General features: G+C 45.2%; 1 protein-coding gene across 1 annotated transcript; it reads right to left on the bottom strand.

Moving 5' to 3' along the window:
- Nucleotides 1-1,997: 1,997 nt before the first annotated feature.
- Nucleotides 1,998-20,117, bottom strand: SHISAL2A (shisa like 2A). Its single transcript, XM_059374755.1, has 3 exons — nt 19,662-20,117; nt 13,091-13,230; nt 1,998-2,265 (listed from the first exon to the last, which is right to left on the bottom strand). Exons 1-3 carry the CDS (start codon nt 19,841-19,843, stop codon nt 2,087-2,089), a joined length of 501 nt encoding a protein of 166 aa, XP_059230738.1. The 5' UTR covers nt 19,844-20,117; the 3' UTR covers nt 1,998-2,086.
- Between the last annotated feature and the right edge of the window lie 880 nt (nt 20,118-20,997).

Raw genomic sequence — 20,997 nt, 5'->3', positions numbered from 1 at the left:
ATGGGAGACCCTGAAACATGGGGGATGGGAAGAGCTTTATGGGGCCTGGGCTGTATAGGTCAGCAAAACCACAGTCTGTTTTCCCCTCTCCCCACCCCATCTACACAGCCTCCTGCTGGGAAATTCTACTAGACCTTCATGGAACTTCCTCAGTATGAGTTTGCCTCTTAATCTCCCTAGCTGAGTTCTCTTTGTTTTTCCTGCCCAGTCATGCTCAAAAAGCTGGCCCAGACCAGCTGCATTAGCATCACCTGGAACTAGTTAAAATTGTGGGGACTTACTCCAGGTCTACAGATGTAGACACTTCATGGTGGGAGAGAGGTGGGCCCAGCAATCTGTGTTTTAACAAGTCCTCCACCTGATTCCGATGCAGTCTGAAGTTTGAGAACGACTGCTTTAGGCCACTGATGACCAACTGAGTTTTTCGAATTTACGGACTGTTTCCCCCCATCAGTCCATGAGTAGCCTAAGGACACAGGCCGTATCGGATTCTTCCTCGAAACCTCCTGAAAGGCTCAGCATAGAAAGTTCAGAGGAAAATTGAAATTAACTGATGGGATACAAAGAAGAGAGACAGGATCTGTCCTATGCAAGGTCATGCAGAACATCAGTGATGAAACCTCTTGTCTGTCGCGCATGTGCACGCACACACACACACACGCACACACACACCAAAGTACCCTAAGCTCTCTCCCCAACAGATAACTTGCAGTTCCTGAGCTGCGCTAGGTTCTCTCTCTGTTTTAGAACGAGTTGTACTCTGAACATAATGGCTTCTGACCTTGTCTCACCTGGAAACTGACTCATCTTTGATGATTCAGCTCAGACATCACTCATTCCTCGCTCAAACTGCATGAGGGGCTACCTCTGGGCCCACTTCTCTTTCGTGTGCTCTCCTCGCCCTCCATGGGATCCCCTTGAGGGTAGCAGCTGTGGCTGATTCCCTGTTGTCCTGGGACATGTGAGTCCTGGCACAGAATAGAGTCCTGGCACAGAATAGACACTGCTGGATGTACGATAAGTGGACAAGGTGCTGGGTTCAGAGTGCTAAAAATAAAAGACACATATATGTGCACATATGCACAGACACACACACAGACCACAGACACACACACACACACACCCTAACAACAACAAATAAAGACCAAAACCAAGTTCTCTCAACTTCCAGCCTAGACCACTTCTGCAGGTGACTTACCCCTGCCTTGTCACCCTACCATTTGCCCTTGGCTGGCTCAGGCCCCATGCCCAAATATCTAAGAGTGGCCATTTCACTGTCACCAAATCCAGCAGCAGGTCATATCACTTTCAGAAATGTTGAGAGCTGCTTTCAGTGGCCACTGATTCTCTCCAATCCTTGCCTTCAGTCCCAAGGCAAAGCCTAAAGCAACTGCCAAAGTTAAGATGGAGAGAATAGGCAGGAGAGGAGTGGCAGGCAGCCGTCCTGCCCTAAGATTCCTTAACAGTAAACTAATAATAATAACAATGATGAGGATGAGGATGATGATAGCTAACACATAGTGCTTTTCATGTGCCAACACTGTTCTAAGTACTTTGCTTAGACTAAGTAATTTAATCCACTCCCCCCAACTCTACACTCCTCATTCTGTGCCTCCTGGCAAAGCTGCAGGAGATCTAGGAGTCACCTGCCTCTGGGTCCCAGCCATCTTCCTGGGGGATCCTAAATATACCTGCTCTGTAACAGGAAGACCAAGTCAGAGTTCTCTGACTCCCCCCCCTTAGGCAAGTGGAGCCTCCATAGCCCCAGGCTTCCCCCTGACCACGTGGAGTTGTTACTGACCATTTCCCCAGGGCTCATGTCAACTCTCTCTGACCTACAGGAGGTGAGGCAGAGCAGTATAACTGGGTCCAAAGCAGGGCCTGGGTGGGGTTGCTGGGAAAAGCCCTCATTTATCCCACCAGTCTCCCAAGTCCCTTTGGTCATCCCTAACCCTACCTTTCATGGAAAAGAGGCTCCAGAAAAGGTTGGTGTAGAGACATTTATTGGATGTTTATGGCATTGGTCCACATGGGTCTAGACTTGGGACAGGGGCCTCCTGAGGGCTGTCTGGGATGTCACTGGCAGTCACTGTGGCCATGAAGCAGTGCTGGAGCAGCGTTTGGGGTCCACGGCCTGCTCTTCATTGTAGTCTAGTCGTGGGTTCAGGAAGGGGTGATTCTGTCGGAGAAAGCTCACTCCTGGCACCTCCATTGAATTGCCTGCGTTTCCACCTTGGCAGCCAGGGGGCGCTTCTTCCTTGGGGTCTGGAAAAGAGCAAGCAGAAGGCGTTCCTCTTACAGACCTTATTCCCCCCACGGTCAAACTCGCCCTGGTCAACTTTCCTGAGTGCTCAACTTGGGCAGGACTGCGCTCAGTCTTATATGCATCATTCGCTTAACAAATATTTATTAACAACATACTACATCATTAATTAGGAGCTGTCAGTGTTTCTAATGAACTTAAAGTCTAGTGGGGGAGAAAGACAATAAACAATTGTTAGGAAAAAATGAAGACTTGACCTTGACCATAAACCCATGAGGTAGGTACTATTAAAAACTCATTTTATAGATGAGGATACAGGCTGACTACACAGCTAGCATGCAGAGATGTGTTGGAAAAATTTAAAACATACATTATTCTCTTCTTTAAGAATAGATTCCATGACACGCTGCTGATTTATCCTCTCCTCCTCTTGTATACAAGCTTGAAAGGAGGCTCACTTGACATTAGTATTCCCCACTTCCCATTCATTACTTATTCTGCCAAAATTTATTTGGTTTCTGCTCCTAACATACCTCAAAATGTTTTGCCACTAAATCCCACAGTCACTTACAAATCCTTATCTCCCTTGACTTGTCAGGAGCATTTGACATAATTGAGCATTCTTGCCTTTTTGGATAAAATGTGTATCAAGTTCAGGTATACCTGGCTGGCTCAGCTGCTGGAGCATGACACTCTTGATCTAGGGTTGTGGGTTCAAGCCCCATGTTGGATATAGAAATTACTTTACTTGTACCCTAAATAGCTCCATTCCTTTACATCGCTGATTTTTTGCTTATGCTGTTTCTTCTGCCCGGAATGACATTTTTTACCGTCCCTGTCTAGAAAACTCCATTGATGGGGGTGGGGGGGATACCCAGGAAGAATGAGAACTTTGAAATTAGGGGAAGAGGGCGCCTGGGTGGCTCAGTCGGTTGGGCCACTGCCTTCGGCTCCGGTCGTGATCCCGGGGTCCTGGGATCGAGTCCCACATCGGGCTCTCTGCTCAGCGGGGAGCCTGCTTCCTCCTCTCTCTCTCTGCCTGCCTCTCTGCCTACTTGTGATCTCTCTCTGTCAAATAAATAGATAAATTCTTTAAAAAAAAGAAAGAAAGAAAGAAATTAGGGGAAGAGTGAATTTTAAGAAGGAAGTTATATTGGACATTGGAGTTGGCTACCTAACATTCACTCCACCTCTTCCCATCTGGTAATAGCAATTATATTTGGGTGGTATTGGTCCCATCCCAACTCTAGGTGTGGGGCCTGGTTGATCTGAGCCAATCAGATAATCCCATTCCTTTGCCACATGGCTCAGTAATGGGTGCATAGCATCTCCCTGAGGATAATGATTGGTTTAGGGGTGGACACGTGACCTGAATCGTCCAATCAGAGTAGAGCTCAGCTCCCTGCACCTTTGAAGGAAGACATAGTTCCCTCTTTCTTCTCCTGGCTAGAGGGAAACAAAAAGCTGGTGGCCCCAGGGACTGTTGGTAGCCAACTTTCTACCATAAGAAAAGTCAGCCTGAGGAGTAAGCCAACTCAAAATAGAGGGTAGAGTTGAAAGAATCTTAGAGGATGGAGCCACAAGCCTGACAACATAGTGAAATTCTAGCTCAACCATGCATAAAGCCCACCTTACTTTTAGACTTCTCACCTAGAGAGCCAATAAATTTCCTTTTTTGTTGTTTGTTTTGTTTTGAACTTTCTATTCTTAAAGAATTAAAGACTCGTAAGAAGTTAAAAAAAACAAAACAAAACAGTACACTTGCCCTTCACCTAGCTTTTGCCAATGATAACATCTTAAATATCACAGAACAACTTCAAAACTAGGAGACTGATATTGATACAATATGATTAACTAAACTACAAATCTTGTTCAATTTCTACCAGTTTTTTTTTTTTAATTTCTACCAGTTTTTATATGTACTCTTTTTGTGGTGTACTATCAAAGTTGATCACATATATAGACATATAATCACGTCACCATCAGGATAAACTTTTCCATCACCACAGAGAAACTTCCTCATGCTTCCTCTTTATACTCGAACCTTCCTTCTAAATCTAACTCCTGGGGACTCCTGGGCGGCTCAGTTGGTTAAGCAACTGCCTTCGGCTCAGGTCATGATCCTGGAATCCTGGGATCAAGTCCCGCATCAGGTTCCCAGCTCCATGAGGAGTCTGCTTCTCCCTCTGACCTTCTCCCCTGTCATTCTCTCTCTCACTCTGTATAAAATAAATAAAAACAATCTTTAAAAAAAAATAAATCTAACTCCTGGTAACCACTAACCCATTATCTATTACTATAATTACTATTACTATCTATTACTATCACTTCATACCAGAAGTGTGATATAAATGGAACTATGTGGTATACAACCTTTTAAGATTGGCTTTTTTTACTCTTTATAACATCCTTGAAATCCACTTAAGTTGTTGCGTGTATCAGTAGTGCATTCCTTTTTATGGTTGCATATATTCCATTGCATGGTTTTACCATCTGCTCATTGAAGGACTTTTGGGTTGTTTCCAGTTTTTGTCAACTGCAAATAAAGCTGCTATGAACATTCAGGTTTGGGTTTTGTGCAGATGTACATTTTCATGTCTCTAGGATAAATATGTAGGAGTGTAATTGCTGATTACAAGTGGGCTGAATGGTAACCCCCGGATATTAGGTCCTAATCTCTGGAACCTGTGAATGTTACTTTATATGGTAAAATTTGACAGATGTGATTAAATTACAGTGTTTTTTTCCCCCCCTTAAAGATTGTTTACCTATTTGACAGAGAGTTGGGGGAGAGCACAAGCCAGGGGAGCTACAGAGAGAGAGGGAGAAGCAGGATACCCACTGAGCAGGGAGCCCAATGCAGGGCTTGAAACAGGACCCCGAGACCATGACCTGAGCCAAAGGCAGACTCTTAACCAACTGAGCAACCCAGATGCCTCAAATTAAGGATTCTGAGATAAGGAGCTTATCCTGAATTACCTGGGTGGATACTAAATGTCATCAAAACTGCCTCTATAAGAGAAAGGCAGACAGAGATGGACCCACAAACAGTGATGTAAAGACACATGCAGGGATTGCAGTGATACAGCTCCAGGCAGAGGGATGCTGGCAGTCATCAGAAACTGAACAAGGCGAGGAACTTATTCTCCCCTGAAGCCTTTGATTTCAACCCAGTGAGACGGATTTTGTATTTCTAGCCCCTGGAAATGTGAGATAATGCATTTCTGTTATGTTAAGCCACCAAGTTTGTGGAAATTTGTTACAGTAGCCATAGGTATCTAATATGTAGAGTAAGTGTATGTTTAACTTAATGAAAACAGCAAGGTGATGGCTGGTGAGAAGGGCTGATTAGGGATCTCCCACCAACACCTTTTAGAGGGAGAACTGAACTCTTGTCTATCAATCCCCCCCAGTTTTTTTGTTTCTTATTAAATGTGTCTAGGTTGGAATATCACCTCTACACTTAACCTCATTCACCTCGTCTGCAAAATAGAGTTGATAATCACCACTTGACAGAGTAGTTCAAAAGGGATAAGGTATAAAAAGCATAGCGCCCAGCACAACGGTAGGAACTCAGTCATCCTTCTGATCAAGTTAGTTCCTCACAAGGTACCAGAGTGCCAGAGTATGAAAGTTATGGTCTCTGTGCATCTTCCGTTTGGGGGGTGGGGCTGCGGTGGGAGTGATGGGACGTTACAGAATGCCTGGGCAGCAGGAGGAGCCTATTTTCAGAAACTCTGGTCCATTTCCACTCTGCCCTTGTTAAGGTACTTCCCACACTACCCTTGTTCCCACAGTCAGGTATCATGGCCCCGGGATACAGTGCAATGATTGTAGGCTTTAGAATCTGGGAGATCAGGGTTGACTCCTCAGCAACACAGGCTCAGTAGCTCTGTGACTTGGCTAATTCACTTCCCTTGGCTAACCCTCCATTTCCTTTGCTGTGTGATGGGGCTAATGATCTCTGCATATGTCCTACTGAGAGGGAGACAGAAATGAGACACTTTTGTAAAGATAAAACTCTGCTGAATGTAAGATAGTGGGCCTGTAAGCTGTCTTAGATGCAGGGGAACAGGAGGCTCCTGGTGGATGCTGGGAGCTCAGAGGAAGGAGAGCACAGCACTTCATGAATGGGAGGAACTAAGCTGAGTTTGGGCAAAAGGCAGAGAGAGATGAAAGCTATCACTTAGTAAAAGGTCAGGAAATGCATTTTCCATCTTAAAAATAAGAAGCAAGAGCAAGAATACAAGCCGTCTCAAACCCTGGAAACTGAATTATCCAGCTGGTGGCTGATCAATGAAAAATAGGAGGGTGGTTTTCATTCACAGGGTCAAGGCATGAACTGTATTTGCTTTGAGTCAGAAAGGCTTGAGGGGATAAAATGGGGAGGGGGAGGGAAGGAGGACACAAGCAGGAGCACCCCACAGAACTCACCTGGTGACGGAGAAAGAATAGGACTTTGGAGACACGAAAACACATGTATTAGAATTCCAGTTCCATGATTTACAAGCTGTAAACCCTTGGGCAAGTCATCTAACCTCCCTGACACCTGGAATTTACATCTGTGAAATGGGGGGCAATAATATCTCCCACACAGGGATAGTTGGGAAAATGAGATGAGATAGTACATGTAAAGTTTCAGTGTCCCGTACATAGTGAGGACTTTCCTTTCGCAGCATAGGGATAAGGAGACAAAGGAGGGGGGAGGCTGACATGACTCTGTCACTCGCTAGTGTCACTAGGTGACTTTGGGTCCCTGTCTGTAAAATCCTCACTTGTGAAATGCATAGAAATAAGTTACTGTGAAGAGCAAATGAGATAGTCTGTTTAGAATTAGTTCATTCCTTTTAACTGTGGTATCATATTTCATTATTCCTCTCCTGAGGGACATTTAGTTTGTTTCTTATACGACAAGCTATCATGGATCTGTCTGTACGAGACCTCTCCTAGTGCAACTATTTCTCTAAGGCAGATAATTAGAAGTGGAATTATGGAGTCTAGGGTATAGATACTTTTAGTTTAAATAGATACTGCCAAGTTGGTCCACAAAGTGGTCATACCAATTTATACTCTTACCAGTAGCTTATGACAGTATTAATTCCTAACAGTCAAATTTCTCTCTATTAATATGACCAATTTTGGGACTTTTGCCAATGTAATTTTTTTTTAAGTTTATTTATTGGGGCGCCAGGGTGGCTCAGTCATTAAGCATCTGCCTTCAGCTCAGGTCTTGATCCCAGTCCTGGGATGGAGCCCTGCATCAGGCTCCCTGCTCAGCAGGAAGCCTGCTTCTCCCTCTCCCCCGGTCCCCCGCTTATGTTCCCTCTCTCACTGTGTGTGTCTCTCTCTCTCTGTCAAATAAATAAATAAAATCTTAAAAATAAATAAACAAATAAAGTTTATTTATTTATTTATTTTAGTAATCTCTACCCCAATGTGGGACTTGAACTCTTGACCCCAAGATCAAGAGTTGCATGCTCCTCTGACTGAGCCAGCCAGGCACCCCGCCAATATAATTGGTTAAAAAAGTTATATAATTGAGGTGCCTGGGTGGCTCTGTCGGTTAAGCATCCAACTCTTGCTGTTGGCTCAGGTCACGGTCTCAGGGTTGTGAGATGCAGCCAGCTGAGTGCCCTCAGCACCCAGTAGGGACTCTGCTAGAGGATTGTCTCTCTCCCTCTCTCTCTGTCCCTCCCCATCTGTGCACATACTCTGTCTCTCTCAATCTCTCCCAAATAAATAAATCTTCCTCTCTCTCTCTAAAATAAATATATCTTTAAAAAATTTTTTAAAATTACATTATTCTTAAATTGCATTCTTCTTTCTTTCTTAATTGGGGTTAAGGAGCCAAAGGAAGAGATAATCTTCTTTTTTTTTTTTTTAAAGAGGAGAGAATCTTAAGCAGGCTCCACACCTGGCACAGAGCCCAAAAGAAGGCTTAATCTCACAACCCGGAGATCATGCATGACCTGAACAGAAATCAAGAGTTGGACACTTAACCAATTGAGCCACCCAGGTGCCCTGCATTCTTATTATTAGTAGGGTTGAGCAGCATCTTTTCCTGTGTATTGAGCATTTGTGTTCCTTTCTATGTACATTACATTTTCCTCATTTGTTTAAAGATGTGCCTATATATTCTGGATGTCAGTCTCATCTCTATTTTATATATAGTTGTATTTCATTATTCACAGTAGTTGTAGTCTATAAAGTCACCACAAACACTGAATTAACAAATGCTGAATCATTGCTCCTATGGAAAATACAGGGTTAAGTTCCTGTGGGTCTTTGGTCACAGCAGTTTTGTCAACTGTCCAATGCATAAATTTATTTTGTTTGAAGACACATTATTTAATATATATTATTGATTTATTAACATTGAACTCATGACCAACAGCACTATAATTCCTGCCTGAACCAAGTTTATCTAACCCATGTATTTTCTGCACAGGGCGCACCACAGCCTTCTTACGCTTAGGAGTAGTAGAGAATACATCAGCACTACAGTTGGGGGCCACTTTAAACAGTGAAGTTAACAAGAATCACAAAAATGCAAAAAACATAAATAGACCCTTGTTTACAGTAGGAGAACTGAAAACAAGAAGGCAGAGTATAGACTTGTTTAACATCAGCTGGCAATGTGTGTGATAGGGCAACTCAAATTTTTTGCTGCTCTGCACATGTCCACACCACAAATGACCTCAAAAGCACTGCAGTTATTGATTTGGAGGTTACAGATAAATTTTAGCAAGTAAACGAATTTGCAAAGATCAACTCTGTGAATGAGGATTGTCTATATGTGTGTATTTATCTTTATGTTTATAAAATCTTTGTAGTCCATCACTTGTTTTGTAATGTTATGTATGGTGTCTTTGTATTTTTTTTCTTTTTTTTTGAGAGAGCAGGGGAGAGAGAGAGAATAAGTGCGTAGGGAGGGGCAGAAGGAGAGAGAGAATCTTAAGTAGGCTCTGTGCTGAGCGCTGGGCCCTCTGAGGCTCATCCCATGACCCTGAGATCATGACCTGAACCAAAAATCAAGAGTTGGATGCTTATAAAAACAGACACATAGACCAGTGGAACAGAGTAGAGAGCCCAGATATGGACCCTCAACTCTATGGGCAAATAATCTTTGACAAAGCAGGAAAAAATACACAGTGGAAAAAGGACAGTCTCTTCAATAAATGGTGCTGGGAAAACTGGGCAGCTATATGTAGAAGAATGAAATTCGACCATTCTCTTACACCGTACACAAAGATAAACTCAAAATAGGTAAAAGACCTCAACCTGAGACAGGAATCCATCAGAATCCTAGAGGAGAGCATAGGCAGTAATCTCTTTGATATTAGTCACAGCAACTTCTTTCAAGATATGTCTCCAAAGGCAAAGGGAACAAAAGCGAAAATAAACTTTTGGGACTTCATCAAAATCAAAAGCTTCTGCACAGCAAGGGAAACAGTCAAAAAAACAAAGAGGCAACCCATGGAATGGGAGAAGATATTTGCAAATGACAGTACAGACAAAAGGTTGATATCCAGGATCTGTAATGAACTCCTCAAACTCAACACACACAAAACAGACAAGCATATCAAAAAATGGGCAGAAGATATGAATAGACACTTCTCCAATGAAGACATACAAATGGCTATCAGACACATGAAAAAAGGTTCATCATCACTAGCCATCAGGGAGATTCAAATTAAAACCACATTGAGATATCACCTTACACCAGTTAGAATGGCCAAAATTAACAGGACAGGAAATAACATGTGTTGGAGGGGATGTGGAGAAAGGGGAACCCTCTTATACTGTTGGTGGGAATGCAAGTTGGTGCAGCCTCTTTGGAGAACAGTGTGGAGATTCCTCAAGAAATTAAAAATAGAACTTCCCTATGATCCTGCCATTGCACTCCTGGGTATTTACCCCAAAAATACAGATGTAGTGAAAAGAAGGGTCATCTGTACCCCAATGTTTATAGCGCCAATGGTCACGGTTGCTAAACTGTGGAAAGAACCAAGATGCCCTTCAACGGACGAATGGATAAGGAAGATGTGGCCCATATACACTATGGAGTATTATGCCTCCATCAGAAAGGATGAATACCCAACTTTTGTAGCAACATGGACGGGACTGGAAGAGATTATGCTGAGTGAAATCAGTCAAGCAGAGAGAATCAATTATCATATGGTTTCACTTATTTGTGGAGCATAACAAATAGCATGGAGGACATGGGGAGTTAGAGATGAGAAGGGAGTTGGGGGAAGTTGGAAGGGGAGGTGAACCATGAGAGACTATGGACTCTAAAAAACAATCTGAGGTGTTTGAATTGACGGGTGGGTGGGAGGTCGGGGTACCAGGTGGTGGGTATTATAGAGGGCACGGATTGCATGGAGCACAGGGTGTAGTGAAAAAATAATGAATACTGTTATGCAGAAAATAAATAAATAAATAAATAAAATCAAAAGCAAAAAAAAAAAAAAAAAAGAGTTGGATGCTTACTTGACTGAGCTATCCAGGCGCCCCTGTCTTATTTTTATTTCATGATTATTTGTTTTTGATGAAGGTAAATTTGCCAATTTTCCCTTTATTTAAAAAAGTTAAATGTTTTATTCAAATTCCTACATTTTAATTAATCTGTTTCTAGACTCTCTTTTTATTCTAGGGTTTTTCAGGTTGACACTGTTTACATTTTGGGTTGGATAATTCATTGTTGTGGAGCATTGTTCTCTGTATTGTAGCAGGTTTAACAGTATCCCTGACCTCTACCAAGAGATACCTTCCCCAGTTGCGACAACCAAAAACGTGTCCAGACATCGCCAAATGTCCCTGGGGGTGTTGGGTGGCAACGTGCTCCCCGTTAAGGACCACAGCATTGCCCAATTCTGTCAACTGCTGTGCCAAAATCAAGTGGACAATTTTTCAAACTTTTAAAAATGTCTCTTACCTGATAGGGTAAGTCCCTCCTCTTTTTCTTTTTCAAAATTGTTTTGCACTTTTAATCTTCTAGATACATTTTAGAACCAATGTGACAAATTCCATGAAACATTTTCTTGGGAATTTTATTTATAGATTAATTTGGAAGTGGCAGGTTTGTGACATCGAGCCATCTGTCCACATACATGCTGTATCTCATGAGATAGGTTCTTTGATGCCTTTCATTAACTTCTATGATTTTTCTCTATAAAAGTTGAAGCCTGGGCTGTCTCTGGTCTCCCTGGGCTGTCTGGATCTATACTCGGGCTTTCTTCCTGTTTCCTTGCCAGCCTCCCAGGTTTCTGACTACAAGGCGAGCCGGAAGAATCCTCTTACCTTCAAAAGCCATTCCTCCTGCTTTTCAATGCTCAGCAACAGGAGGATTATTTATTGTCACTGGAATCTGAGAAGGGTTCTTCATGCTGCTGCTTGTTGCACAAGTTGATGTCAAGCTGGAAAACTAATCTTTTATGACAAAAAGGGCCCTCTCTGTCATTCTCTGAAATTTAGCTACTACCCGCCTTTCTACTGCCCTGATCATTGCCACCGCTCTGCTTCTGCTTAGCTTAAATTCCTGCCTGGTATTCTTTCATATGGTGCCCCAGGATGAATGACCCAGTCACTGCATAGTGACTTCAGAATGGCCCATATATTTTTTACCGATTATTTATTCTATCCTGGAATGCCTTTTCTCCTTTTACCCAACCAACTCCTTTGCTAATTCAGCACTCATTCAAATCTACTCTCCTTTTTGAAATTATCCTTATATTTGGTATTAAACAATTTTGTACTTAATTTCATATCTGCACAGACCCAGTGTGGTAGGCAGAAGAAAGAGCACGATTCAAGGTAGAAAAACATGGGCTGAATTTTAGCCTTACTGTTTATTAGCTGTGACACTTTGAGTAAGTCATCTAATCTGTTTTAGCCTTGATTTTCTCATCTGTAAAATAGAGATGATAATACTCATTTTGAGTGTTGTCTACCAAACTACACAGAAAGATCATTTGTCAATAGGCACTTGTATCTTTCATAGTACCTCGCAGAAGTTGTAAAAGTGTGTGCAATAAAGACTTATGAAAAAGCAACACTTTTGGCAGGGGGGTCCTTTGAGGTTCTAGAGGGCCTACGCCAATAATGAAGGAAGGAGTAGTCCAGCAACTCAGATTATCAAAACAAAAACAAAAAAAACCCTGTATTTAATTTCTGAACAAACTAAGTGTGGAGAACAGCAAGTTTTGCTTATTAATTCTATTTTGTTTGGGATAATATTAAAATCAGTTTTTATTCCCTAAGGCTAGAATTTTAAAGCAGTGTCTGAGAAAATCCACAAATGGATTAATCTTTGTGTGACAAATACAACGCTGACTATATCAAGTTATTCTGATAAACATTGAACACATTAAGCTGACTATATCAAGTTATTTTGATAAACACTGAGTTGACTCTATCAAGTTATTCTGCTAAGCATTGAGCACATGAGGAGTTTGGGATGTAAATGTTCAGATTGCGAACCTCTTAAAAAATGTGCTACTGCTTCACATTCTAGGAAACTCTTGTGAGGCAAAGGTTCCAAACATCATCTAAATATCCCCCCTGGGGGGCACCTGGGTGGCTCAGTGGGTTAAAGCCTCTGCCTTTGGCTCAGGTCATGATCCCAGGGTCCTGGGATCGAGCCCCACATTGGGCTCTCTGCTCAGTGGGGAGCCTGCTTCCTCCTCTCTCTCTGCCTGCCTCTCCACCCACTTGTGATCTGTCAAATAAATAAATAAAATCTTTAAAAAATAAAAAAAATATATTCCCCCTTTGTAAGGGTGCTAGTCTGTTTAATACAAGGAAATCATGAGGTCTGTTTCTTACCTGGAGGCTGAAGGTGTAAGCCTGGGTCCAACTTCGTGTGGGGCTTAGAGCTGATGAACAGGTAACAAAGCACACAGGCAGTGACAATGAAGGCCAGGAGAACCACGGCTGCTATGGACAGGCCCACAAGGGCACCAATGCTGGGGAGAGAAGACCAGAGGGAGCTGAGTATCGGGAAGGGACTTAGGAGGTAACCTATGATGACGTATGAAGCGCTGTTGGTGTTACAGGCACCAGCAGGCTTCAACTTCTGTTCTGTCTCTACTTACCGTAGGCTGTTTGTGACTAAGCATGAGACAGAGTGTTAGCTATATGCCCAGGACTCACCACGTATGTAACATGACTTGCGTCAGTGCCACCACGTAGTTGGGACTCAGTACATGTTCCCTTTTTTCTCTTCTCCTTCCTTCCCTACTTTCTTTGACTTGATTTCCGCCCACCCTGCCCAGGGAGCTGGAGATGGTCTTAAATAGCCCTCCCCACCATGCCAATTCTTAGAAATCAAGACACATAGCAGGCCTTAGCTAAAAACCAGCTGTCCTTCCAGCCTCCAGGTAGTTTCTGACTCACCCTCCAGTGGGTCATCACACCAGTGTGGACTCTGTGATTAGAAGACCTCCCCACAGCTGTTCCCTCACCCTCCAATCTTGTCACCCCTGCCCCAAGTGAGGCCCTGGTCACCTGGTCTCCAGTCGACTACCTCCTGGCTCATTTGGGAGTCACTGTCTTTCCTGTTTCACATGATTCCTCCCCATCATCTCCCCACGTTAGAGTTTTACCTCTTTGAAGGCCCATCTCAAATGTCTCCTCCTCAATAATGCTTTCCTTGGCCATCTTTCTCTCTCCTTTTCCCCCTATGCCAGGCTAATCCACCCAGGACACTTCTCTCAGGGCCTTTAGCACTTCACATTGGGTCAGACAGCCCAGTGTGGTAGGAAAGAACAAAGGGCTTTGGAACCAAACCTGCCTGGATTAGGACCCAGGTATATAACAACTCACTCTAAGGTCTTGACGAAGTTATTATATCTTTTGAGCCTCAGCTTCTTTGTCTGAAAAGTAAAAACGATCAAAACACAGTATTTCACAGTGATACCTGGGTGGCTCAGTCAGTTAAGTGTCTGCCTTCAGCTCAGGTCATGATCCCGGGGTCTTAGGATAAAGCCCCACATCAGGCTCCCTGCTCAGTGGGGAGTCTACTTATCCCTCTCTCTCTCTGCTGCCCCCCCTGCTTGTGTGTGCTCTCTCTGTTAAGTAAATAAACAAAATCTAAAACACACACACACACACAGTACTTCACAGGTGGTAGTGAGGATGACTAATATATGCAATATTCTTGACACATAGTAGGTGTTCAACATATTCCTCGTGTGTTCCTTAAAGGAAGAATCAGACCATAAATAATGAGCTTGGTCCTCCTCTTGCAGAAGCCCTAGCACATAGTAAGCATTTCATAAATATTACTGAATTCTTACTGTGTATTAGGCACTGTGAGAGGTTCTCCCAACAATAGTGGATAGGTCAGCAGCAGGTTTTGTTTGTGTGCCCTTCCAGTCTATGACTTCTTCTTTTTTTTTTTTTAGCTTTTTTTTTTTTAAGGTTTTATTATTTATTTGACAGACAGAGAGAGATCACAAGTAGGCAGAGAGAGAGGGGAAGCAGGCTCCCTGTTGAGCAGAGAGCCCCATGCCAGGCTCAATCCCAGGACCCTGAGATCATGACCTGAGCCGAAGGCAGAGGCTTAACCCACCAAACCACCCAAGTTCCTCTCCTGTCTATGACTTCTTTACCAGCTTTTCTGGCCACTCCTCTCCCTGACCCCAGCCCCAGGCTCCTGCCCTAGCTGCTTCTGCCAGATTTTGGTCCCAGCTAGCTGATGACTTAATTTCCATCTAGTTGATGGCTAAGTTCCACTAAGCAGAACCACCTTAGAGCTTTGGAAAATCTGTCTTCTCATAGCTAAATAAATTATTGAACACCACTGCAATGGAATAGTATAGAGCCATTAAAAACATGTTTTCAAGTAATATTTAAGATGAAGGATAGGGATGATTGGGTGGCTCAGTTGCTTAAGCATCTGCCTTTGACTTGGGTCACGATCCCAGTGTCCTGGGATCAAGTCCCACATTGGGCTCCCTGCTCAGTGGGAAACCTGCTTTTTACTTTTCCTCTTTCTGCTGCTTCCCCTGCTTGTGCATGCTCTCTCTCTCTCTCTCTCTCAAATAAATAAATAAATAAAAATCTTTTAAAAATAAAATTTAAAACAGATCAAGGATAAGTTCTGATGAGATAATGCTAAGTGAAAAGAGTAGAATATATTACTAAATATACGGCATAACTCCAACTTAAATAAGCATAAACATATACGTAAGTATACATATGTAAGGTTGGGTAGAAATATACCAAAATGCTAACAGGCTGTCTCTGGTTATAGTGCGGGCTGTGGATGTCCTGCCTGTGTCCCATGGGGTCTTATAATTGTAGAATATTCTGGCCAGGGTTTCAAATGCCACCATTTGTATCCTTTGGCTTGAGGGCTTTCTTTGGGCCCAGAACAGTCTCGTCTGTACATTGAGCAGATCAGAAGTGCAGGAAAATTAGTGCCTCGCTTCTCCCATCACCATACACCCAATGATTGACACAATTGTATGTGAATACAGTTTCCTGCCTCAGGTGGGATGACTCTGGAGTGTAATTTCTACAGGGCCGGCAGAGTTCGGCAGGCATAAGCTTCAGCAACCCTCAGTGGTGACCCACTATTGTTTGCTTTTACCCTTCCCTGCCTCCTTTTGCCAGCCTCTATCCATGTTTTCTAGGATGGCTTTCCATACAAACTACTTGCCCTCAAATCCTTGTTTCTAAGTCTTTTGGGGAATCTGAGCTAAACCACTAGATCTCCCGTGATTCCCCTATCCTTTCCACATGTTCCATATTGAGCATGCAGTCTCTTTTAGTTCTTGTAGGTACTTTAATGAAATATTATTTCCCCTTCTGAGATATGTTCACTGTTTATAAGGCTATTATCTGGAAGGCCTATGCTGCAATAGGGACCCCACACTTTACATGGGACATCTGTGGCCAGCAGGATGGAAAGGGCCCTCTAAATGTAAGGTCCCTTGAGGAATGGGTGAGAGAGCTGGCAGGAGATATCCCAGATTAGCAGTCAGTCAGGGAGCCGGTGCTGTCTCTGATGGTCTCTCTGGGGACTGAGGAACCAGGCCCCAAGACCAGAGCTGGGAACAACAGAGGAAGCTCCAAGTGGAAACATCTGTCCTTGGCAGAAGATGGACTGCCTCAAGAGGCGGTAAGTTCTGTATTATGGCACCGGTTTGTAAAGAACATTGGGATGAGTATACTTCTCAGTGAAGTTGGAGTTTCCTGCCCTGGCTGAGAAACTGAAGAGCTGCTGGCCTTCTAGGAGTTCACAGAGCCATAACTCTGAGAGACAAGATAACACACTGTGACCCCTAGGAAAGAACTGGAGAGGCAGTCTAACATTTCTCCATTAAGGCTTTTGAGTCAGGCAGCTCTAAGTTCAAATCTGGGTTCTGTCATACATAAACTGAAAAATGCTTCATCTCTTGATCTTGTTTTCTTCATTTGTAAAGGCTCCTGTCTCACCAGGTGTCCCTGAAGGTGAGACGAGGTGGTGTATATACAGCGGCCGAAAACCAGTTCTGCCCTGTGCAAGGCTGCTGCCTTTTGGCTCACGTCCTGGTAAAAAACAGAGCTACTAATAGAGGGTGTTTGGAAAGTGGACCAGACATGTGATAGTACCAGCTGCTTCTCCACAGGGAGTCTTCACTTCCTGAGACACACTTTTAGAGACAGCAATTCTCCTGGAGCACCATCCACGGAAAAAGTTGTTTACCTGCAGATTTTTATGTTTTTAAGGACCAACTTTCATGAAAAAGGCCAAATGGAGTTGAGAGCAAAACAAGATCTCTGCCCTGCAATGGTGGGGCTCTGAGGAGCACTCCAGAAGCATTGTTTTAGGGTTTAGAGTACACCCATTACCTAGATGCCCTGGGGACCCTCCATTCCTCTTCTCCACTTTGCAACTATCGGTGATGTTTATGAACCACGTTATGTCCAAGCCGAGGAAGAGTCAGCCCTGCAAGCCAAACCTTGCATCTGCCCTTGAGGCCACAGAATGGGAGCACACTGACATGTGATGTAAACTCAGAGGTCACCCCATTCAACCCTCCACCTCACTGAGCCACTAAAGCATTCCACATATCATGCATGGGCCAAAGCAACAGGAGGGTACCACAGGGGTGTTAGAGGGAAGGAGTTTTCAGAAGAGGGAGGGGATCTTGGCTAGGTGCTGACGGGTGTGTGTCTCCAAGGGCCAGCACAGTGCCCAGAAGACAGCAGAGGGTCACTGGGTGTCCTTTCAAGTGATCTGAGTAGAGAGGGTTCTGAGAGAGCCAGGCTAGGTTTAGACTATTGTGCCACAGGACAAGCCCAGACTTGGGCCAGACAGGCCCGAGTTTTCAACCCATCTCTGCTACTTGCTCTCACCAGGGCCTCACCAGAGAGTACCTTAACTGCTTTCAAGTTTTCTCATCTGTAAAATGGACAGAAGGGTTGTGAACATGTGAGTACATATAACTCTTGGTTCGTCCTTGCTGATGTTTAAATCTCAGTCCACCAAGACATTGTAGAAGATCTTATACGATTCGCTTTCATACTCCAAGCTTCACTTTCCCACCTGTGAAACAGGGAAAGAAACTCCCTTCTACTGAGCGTCTACAGTATGTACTAGTCACTTTCACACACATTATTTCACCTAATCTTCACAATTCCACAAACAGGTAGTACGATGGCCATCTTGAAGATGAAAAAAGAGCCTTAGAGGTAATTTGGCCAAATTCGCATAGTTACTAAGTGACAGAGCCATAGTTTGGGCTGACGGGGTTCTAATCAGCCCCAGAGTTCCACACTGTCTCTATACCTCAAAGGGAAGTCAGTGCTACCATATTTCACACCAGCTCAGTGCTAAGTACACAGTGGGTCTTCAGCAACTACTCCATTGTTATACTCTAGGTGCATTTCATATTTCTCTAAATGGATAGTGGGCCTCCTCAGGGGGAGGGAATAATTAATTTTTGTGTCCCTATTGCCTACAATAGTACCTGGCACAAAGCAAAGGCTATAAGGAATGAATGAATATGTGGCTGAATAGAGAATAAGCTAATATAATTCCTCAGGTTACAGATAGTAACTGAATATGCAGGACTGGCAAGCCTGGCTATCTGAAAATAGTTGAACGGTCTAGAAAAAGCGATTATCTGTAATTGTCAGTGGCATATGTCAAGTTGTCAAGTTCACCTCTTTGTCTCTTTGATCCTAGTCAGAAATCAGGGCAATCTTTTATCATACTCTTCATCTGATAGCTGTAAAGACAGGCTCAGAGAGGTTTCTCTGGCCAATGTCCTTTCCCACCCATAGGGTATGCAGCCTCTGGTCACACACCTCCAGGAACAGGAAAATCACTGTCTCCTGAGATGGCCCACTCCATTTTTACTGATGCCTATTTCCCAGAGCAGGCTCAGGCTCGGGTCCTATTTTCTGGGTGAGACCTCTGGAGACTGATAGAGACTGACACCCACTGCCCTCTCAGCGCCACACTTAAGGTTCCAGGAATGTCAGCACTGGCCTATCTACTTCCCGCCCTGAACAGGCAGGGAAATTGAGGTCCTTTGGGTGGGGATTCACCCAAATTACATTTCTGTTAATCTTTGCTGAGCTGGCTTCTGCTGTGACTTTATGATGTTGCATGCAGCTCTGATCCCTTGGTCCTCTGCTTTAGCTAGGGAGTAGAGTACATCCCCAGGATCTACCCCTGGCCTGGCACAGCTAAGTGCTCGGTAAAGGGTAGCTGAAAGAATGACTAAATATGAGGAGGAAGAAAGGGTTGAGCCTCAGCTAGGCTGGGACTGACTTGGGGTGTAGCATGACAGGAGGAGTGAGACTTGGGGCTGAGGTCCGGATGTAGGGCTAGACCATGTTTGGAGTCAGGGTGGGCAGGAGATCTGAGGTAGGTTCCCTGAAGGACCTGGAGGAGGTTGGGGCTGGTGATCAGTATTGCCTGGGGAGTGAGTAAAGTCAGGGATAAGGTCAGGCTCATATTAGGATGGGCACTCTGGTGAGCTCTTGGATTAGGGTAGCGTTTGGGTTTCCTGTGAATGTGGGAGATGGGAGTGTTGTGTCAGGGAGAGGGTTGGTGTGTAATCTGGGGCTGGGTTCATGGTGGCAGAGGATGACACTGGGAGTACAGATGGACACAAGTTTCTCCAGGGTGGAGTTGAGGGTGAGGTTCAAGTTTGGATCCCAATAACTGTTCAGGTCAGGATGGGGGAAGGGGTTACAGAGGGAGCTGGCTTGGTGACAGGGTGAGAGCGAAGGTCAGTATTGGACCGGAAGGGCTAAAGGGCAGGTGCGGTCGATGCTGATGTTGGGGTGGGCACGTGGGTGAGGACTGAGGGTTTAGCACGCGCTGGGCTGAGGGTGCAGCGAGGGGCTAAGACTGGAGTGGGGTTGGAGCTGGGGTTAGGGCCACGGCCGGTACCTGAGCCACCACATGTAGCTGTGCTCGTAGGGGAAGAAGCTGTGCGGGTCGTCGCAGCAGTACTTGTGGTCGCGGAAGCCGCAGCAGAAGACCGCGGCCGCCTCGCCCCCCGGCCGCGGGCAGCTGAAGCCGCGCACCACCTCCTGCTCCGCGCTCACGTAGCTCGTGCAAGCGCCGCTCATCGTGCCCCGCACCGGGCCCGTCGCCACCTCGGGCCACCAGACGTCCGGGCAAGCGAGGAACCGACAGAGACAAAACTGAGCCAGAGAAAGACGGAGTCGGAGGGAGAGAGAAGCAGCGAGACAGAGAGAGACGCGGCGAGAGGCTCGGAGACGCAGCGGCTGGAGACCTAGAGTCCCTGAGGACCGAGAAGGGCCACCAGGTACGCGGACCGAGCGCGGCGGGAGAGGATGTGGAGGAGGAGAGAGACAGAGAAGGGAGGAGGGCGGAGGGGCGGTGGGAGTGGAGAGCGGCGGGAGGGCGCCGGGAAGCGCGGGTGCCAGAGCGCGAGCGCGGGGCGGGGGGAGGGGGGATGGAGGAGACCGGAGGGGAGGACGACCCGCGGCGCCGAGAGGAGGGAGCTGCCCCGGGGGAGCCTTCTGGGCGCCGGTCTGTGCCTGCGCTTCCCCCGCCCGCCTCACAGCGTTCTCAGTGTATGCATGAGGGTGCTGGGAGCTCCCAGAGACTAGGCGACACGTCCAAGGTGGCAGGGCGGGAATCGAAGCCGCCGCCGTGGATTCCACAGCTGCTCTCGAGCAGCCTCCTGATGCTGGGCGCTGTGCTCCTCGCCCGCATCTCAGGGCAGGTCCAGGCGAGTGCGGGACACAGCGGCCAGGCAGCGACCGCACGGTTTTCGGTCAGTATGGATGATTAGTACACTATTTCGCTGAACCTCCACACCAGCCCAGGGGACCAGGGATTTTCAAACCCGTTTTATAAACGAGAGCTGAGCGCCAGAGAGGTCATTTCCCCAGTCCTCAAGTCCGTGGGATTTTAACCTGGGTCTGTGTAGTACCTAAGCTCTTGTTCTTTCCGGGGTTCTCACTGTGCCTCTTTTTCCAGTGGACTTTTTAAAAAAGACTTTATTATTATTTTTAAAGATTTTATTTATTTATTTGACAGAGATAGAGAGGGAACAGAAACGGGGGGAGTGGGAGAGGGAGATGCAGACTCCCCACTGAGCAGGAAGCCCGATGCGGGGTTCAATCCTGGGATCATGACCTGAGCCAAAGGCAGGTGCTTAACAACTGAGCCACCCCGGCGCCCCCAAGAATTTATTATTATTATTTTTTAAAGATTTTGTTTATTTAAGAAAGACAGCAGCAGGCACACAGGC

The sequence above is a fragment of the Mustela nigripes genome, chromosome 14 (assembly GCF_022355385.1).
Source record: "Mustela nigripes isolate SB6536 chromosome 14, MUSNIG.SB6536, whole genome shotgun sequence".
Lineage (NCBI taxonomy): Eukaryota > Metazoa > Chordata > Mammalia > Carnivora > Mustelidae > Mustela > Mustela nigripes.
This window is presented reverse-complemented; position numbering and strand designations above follow the sequence as displayed.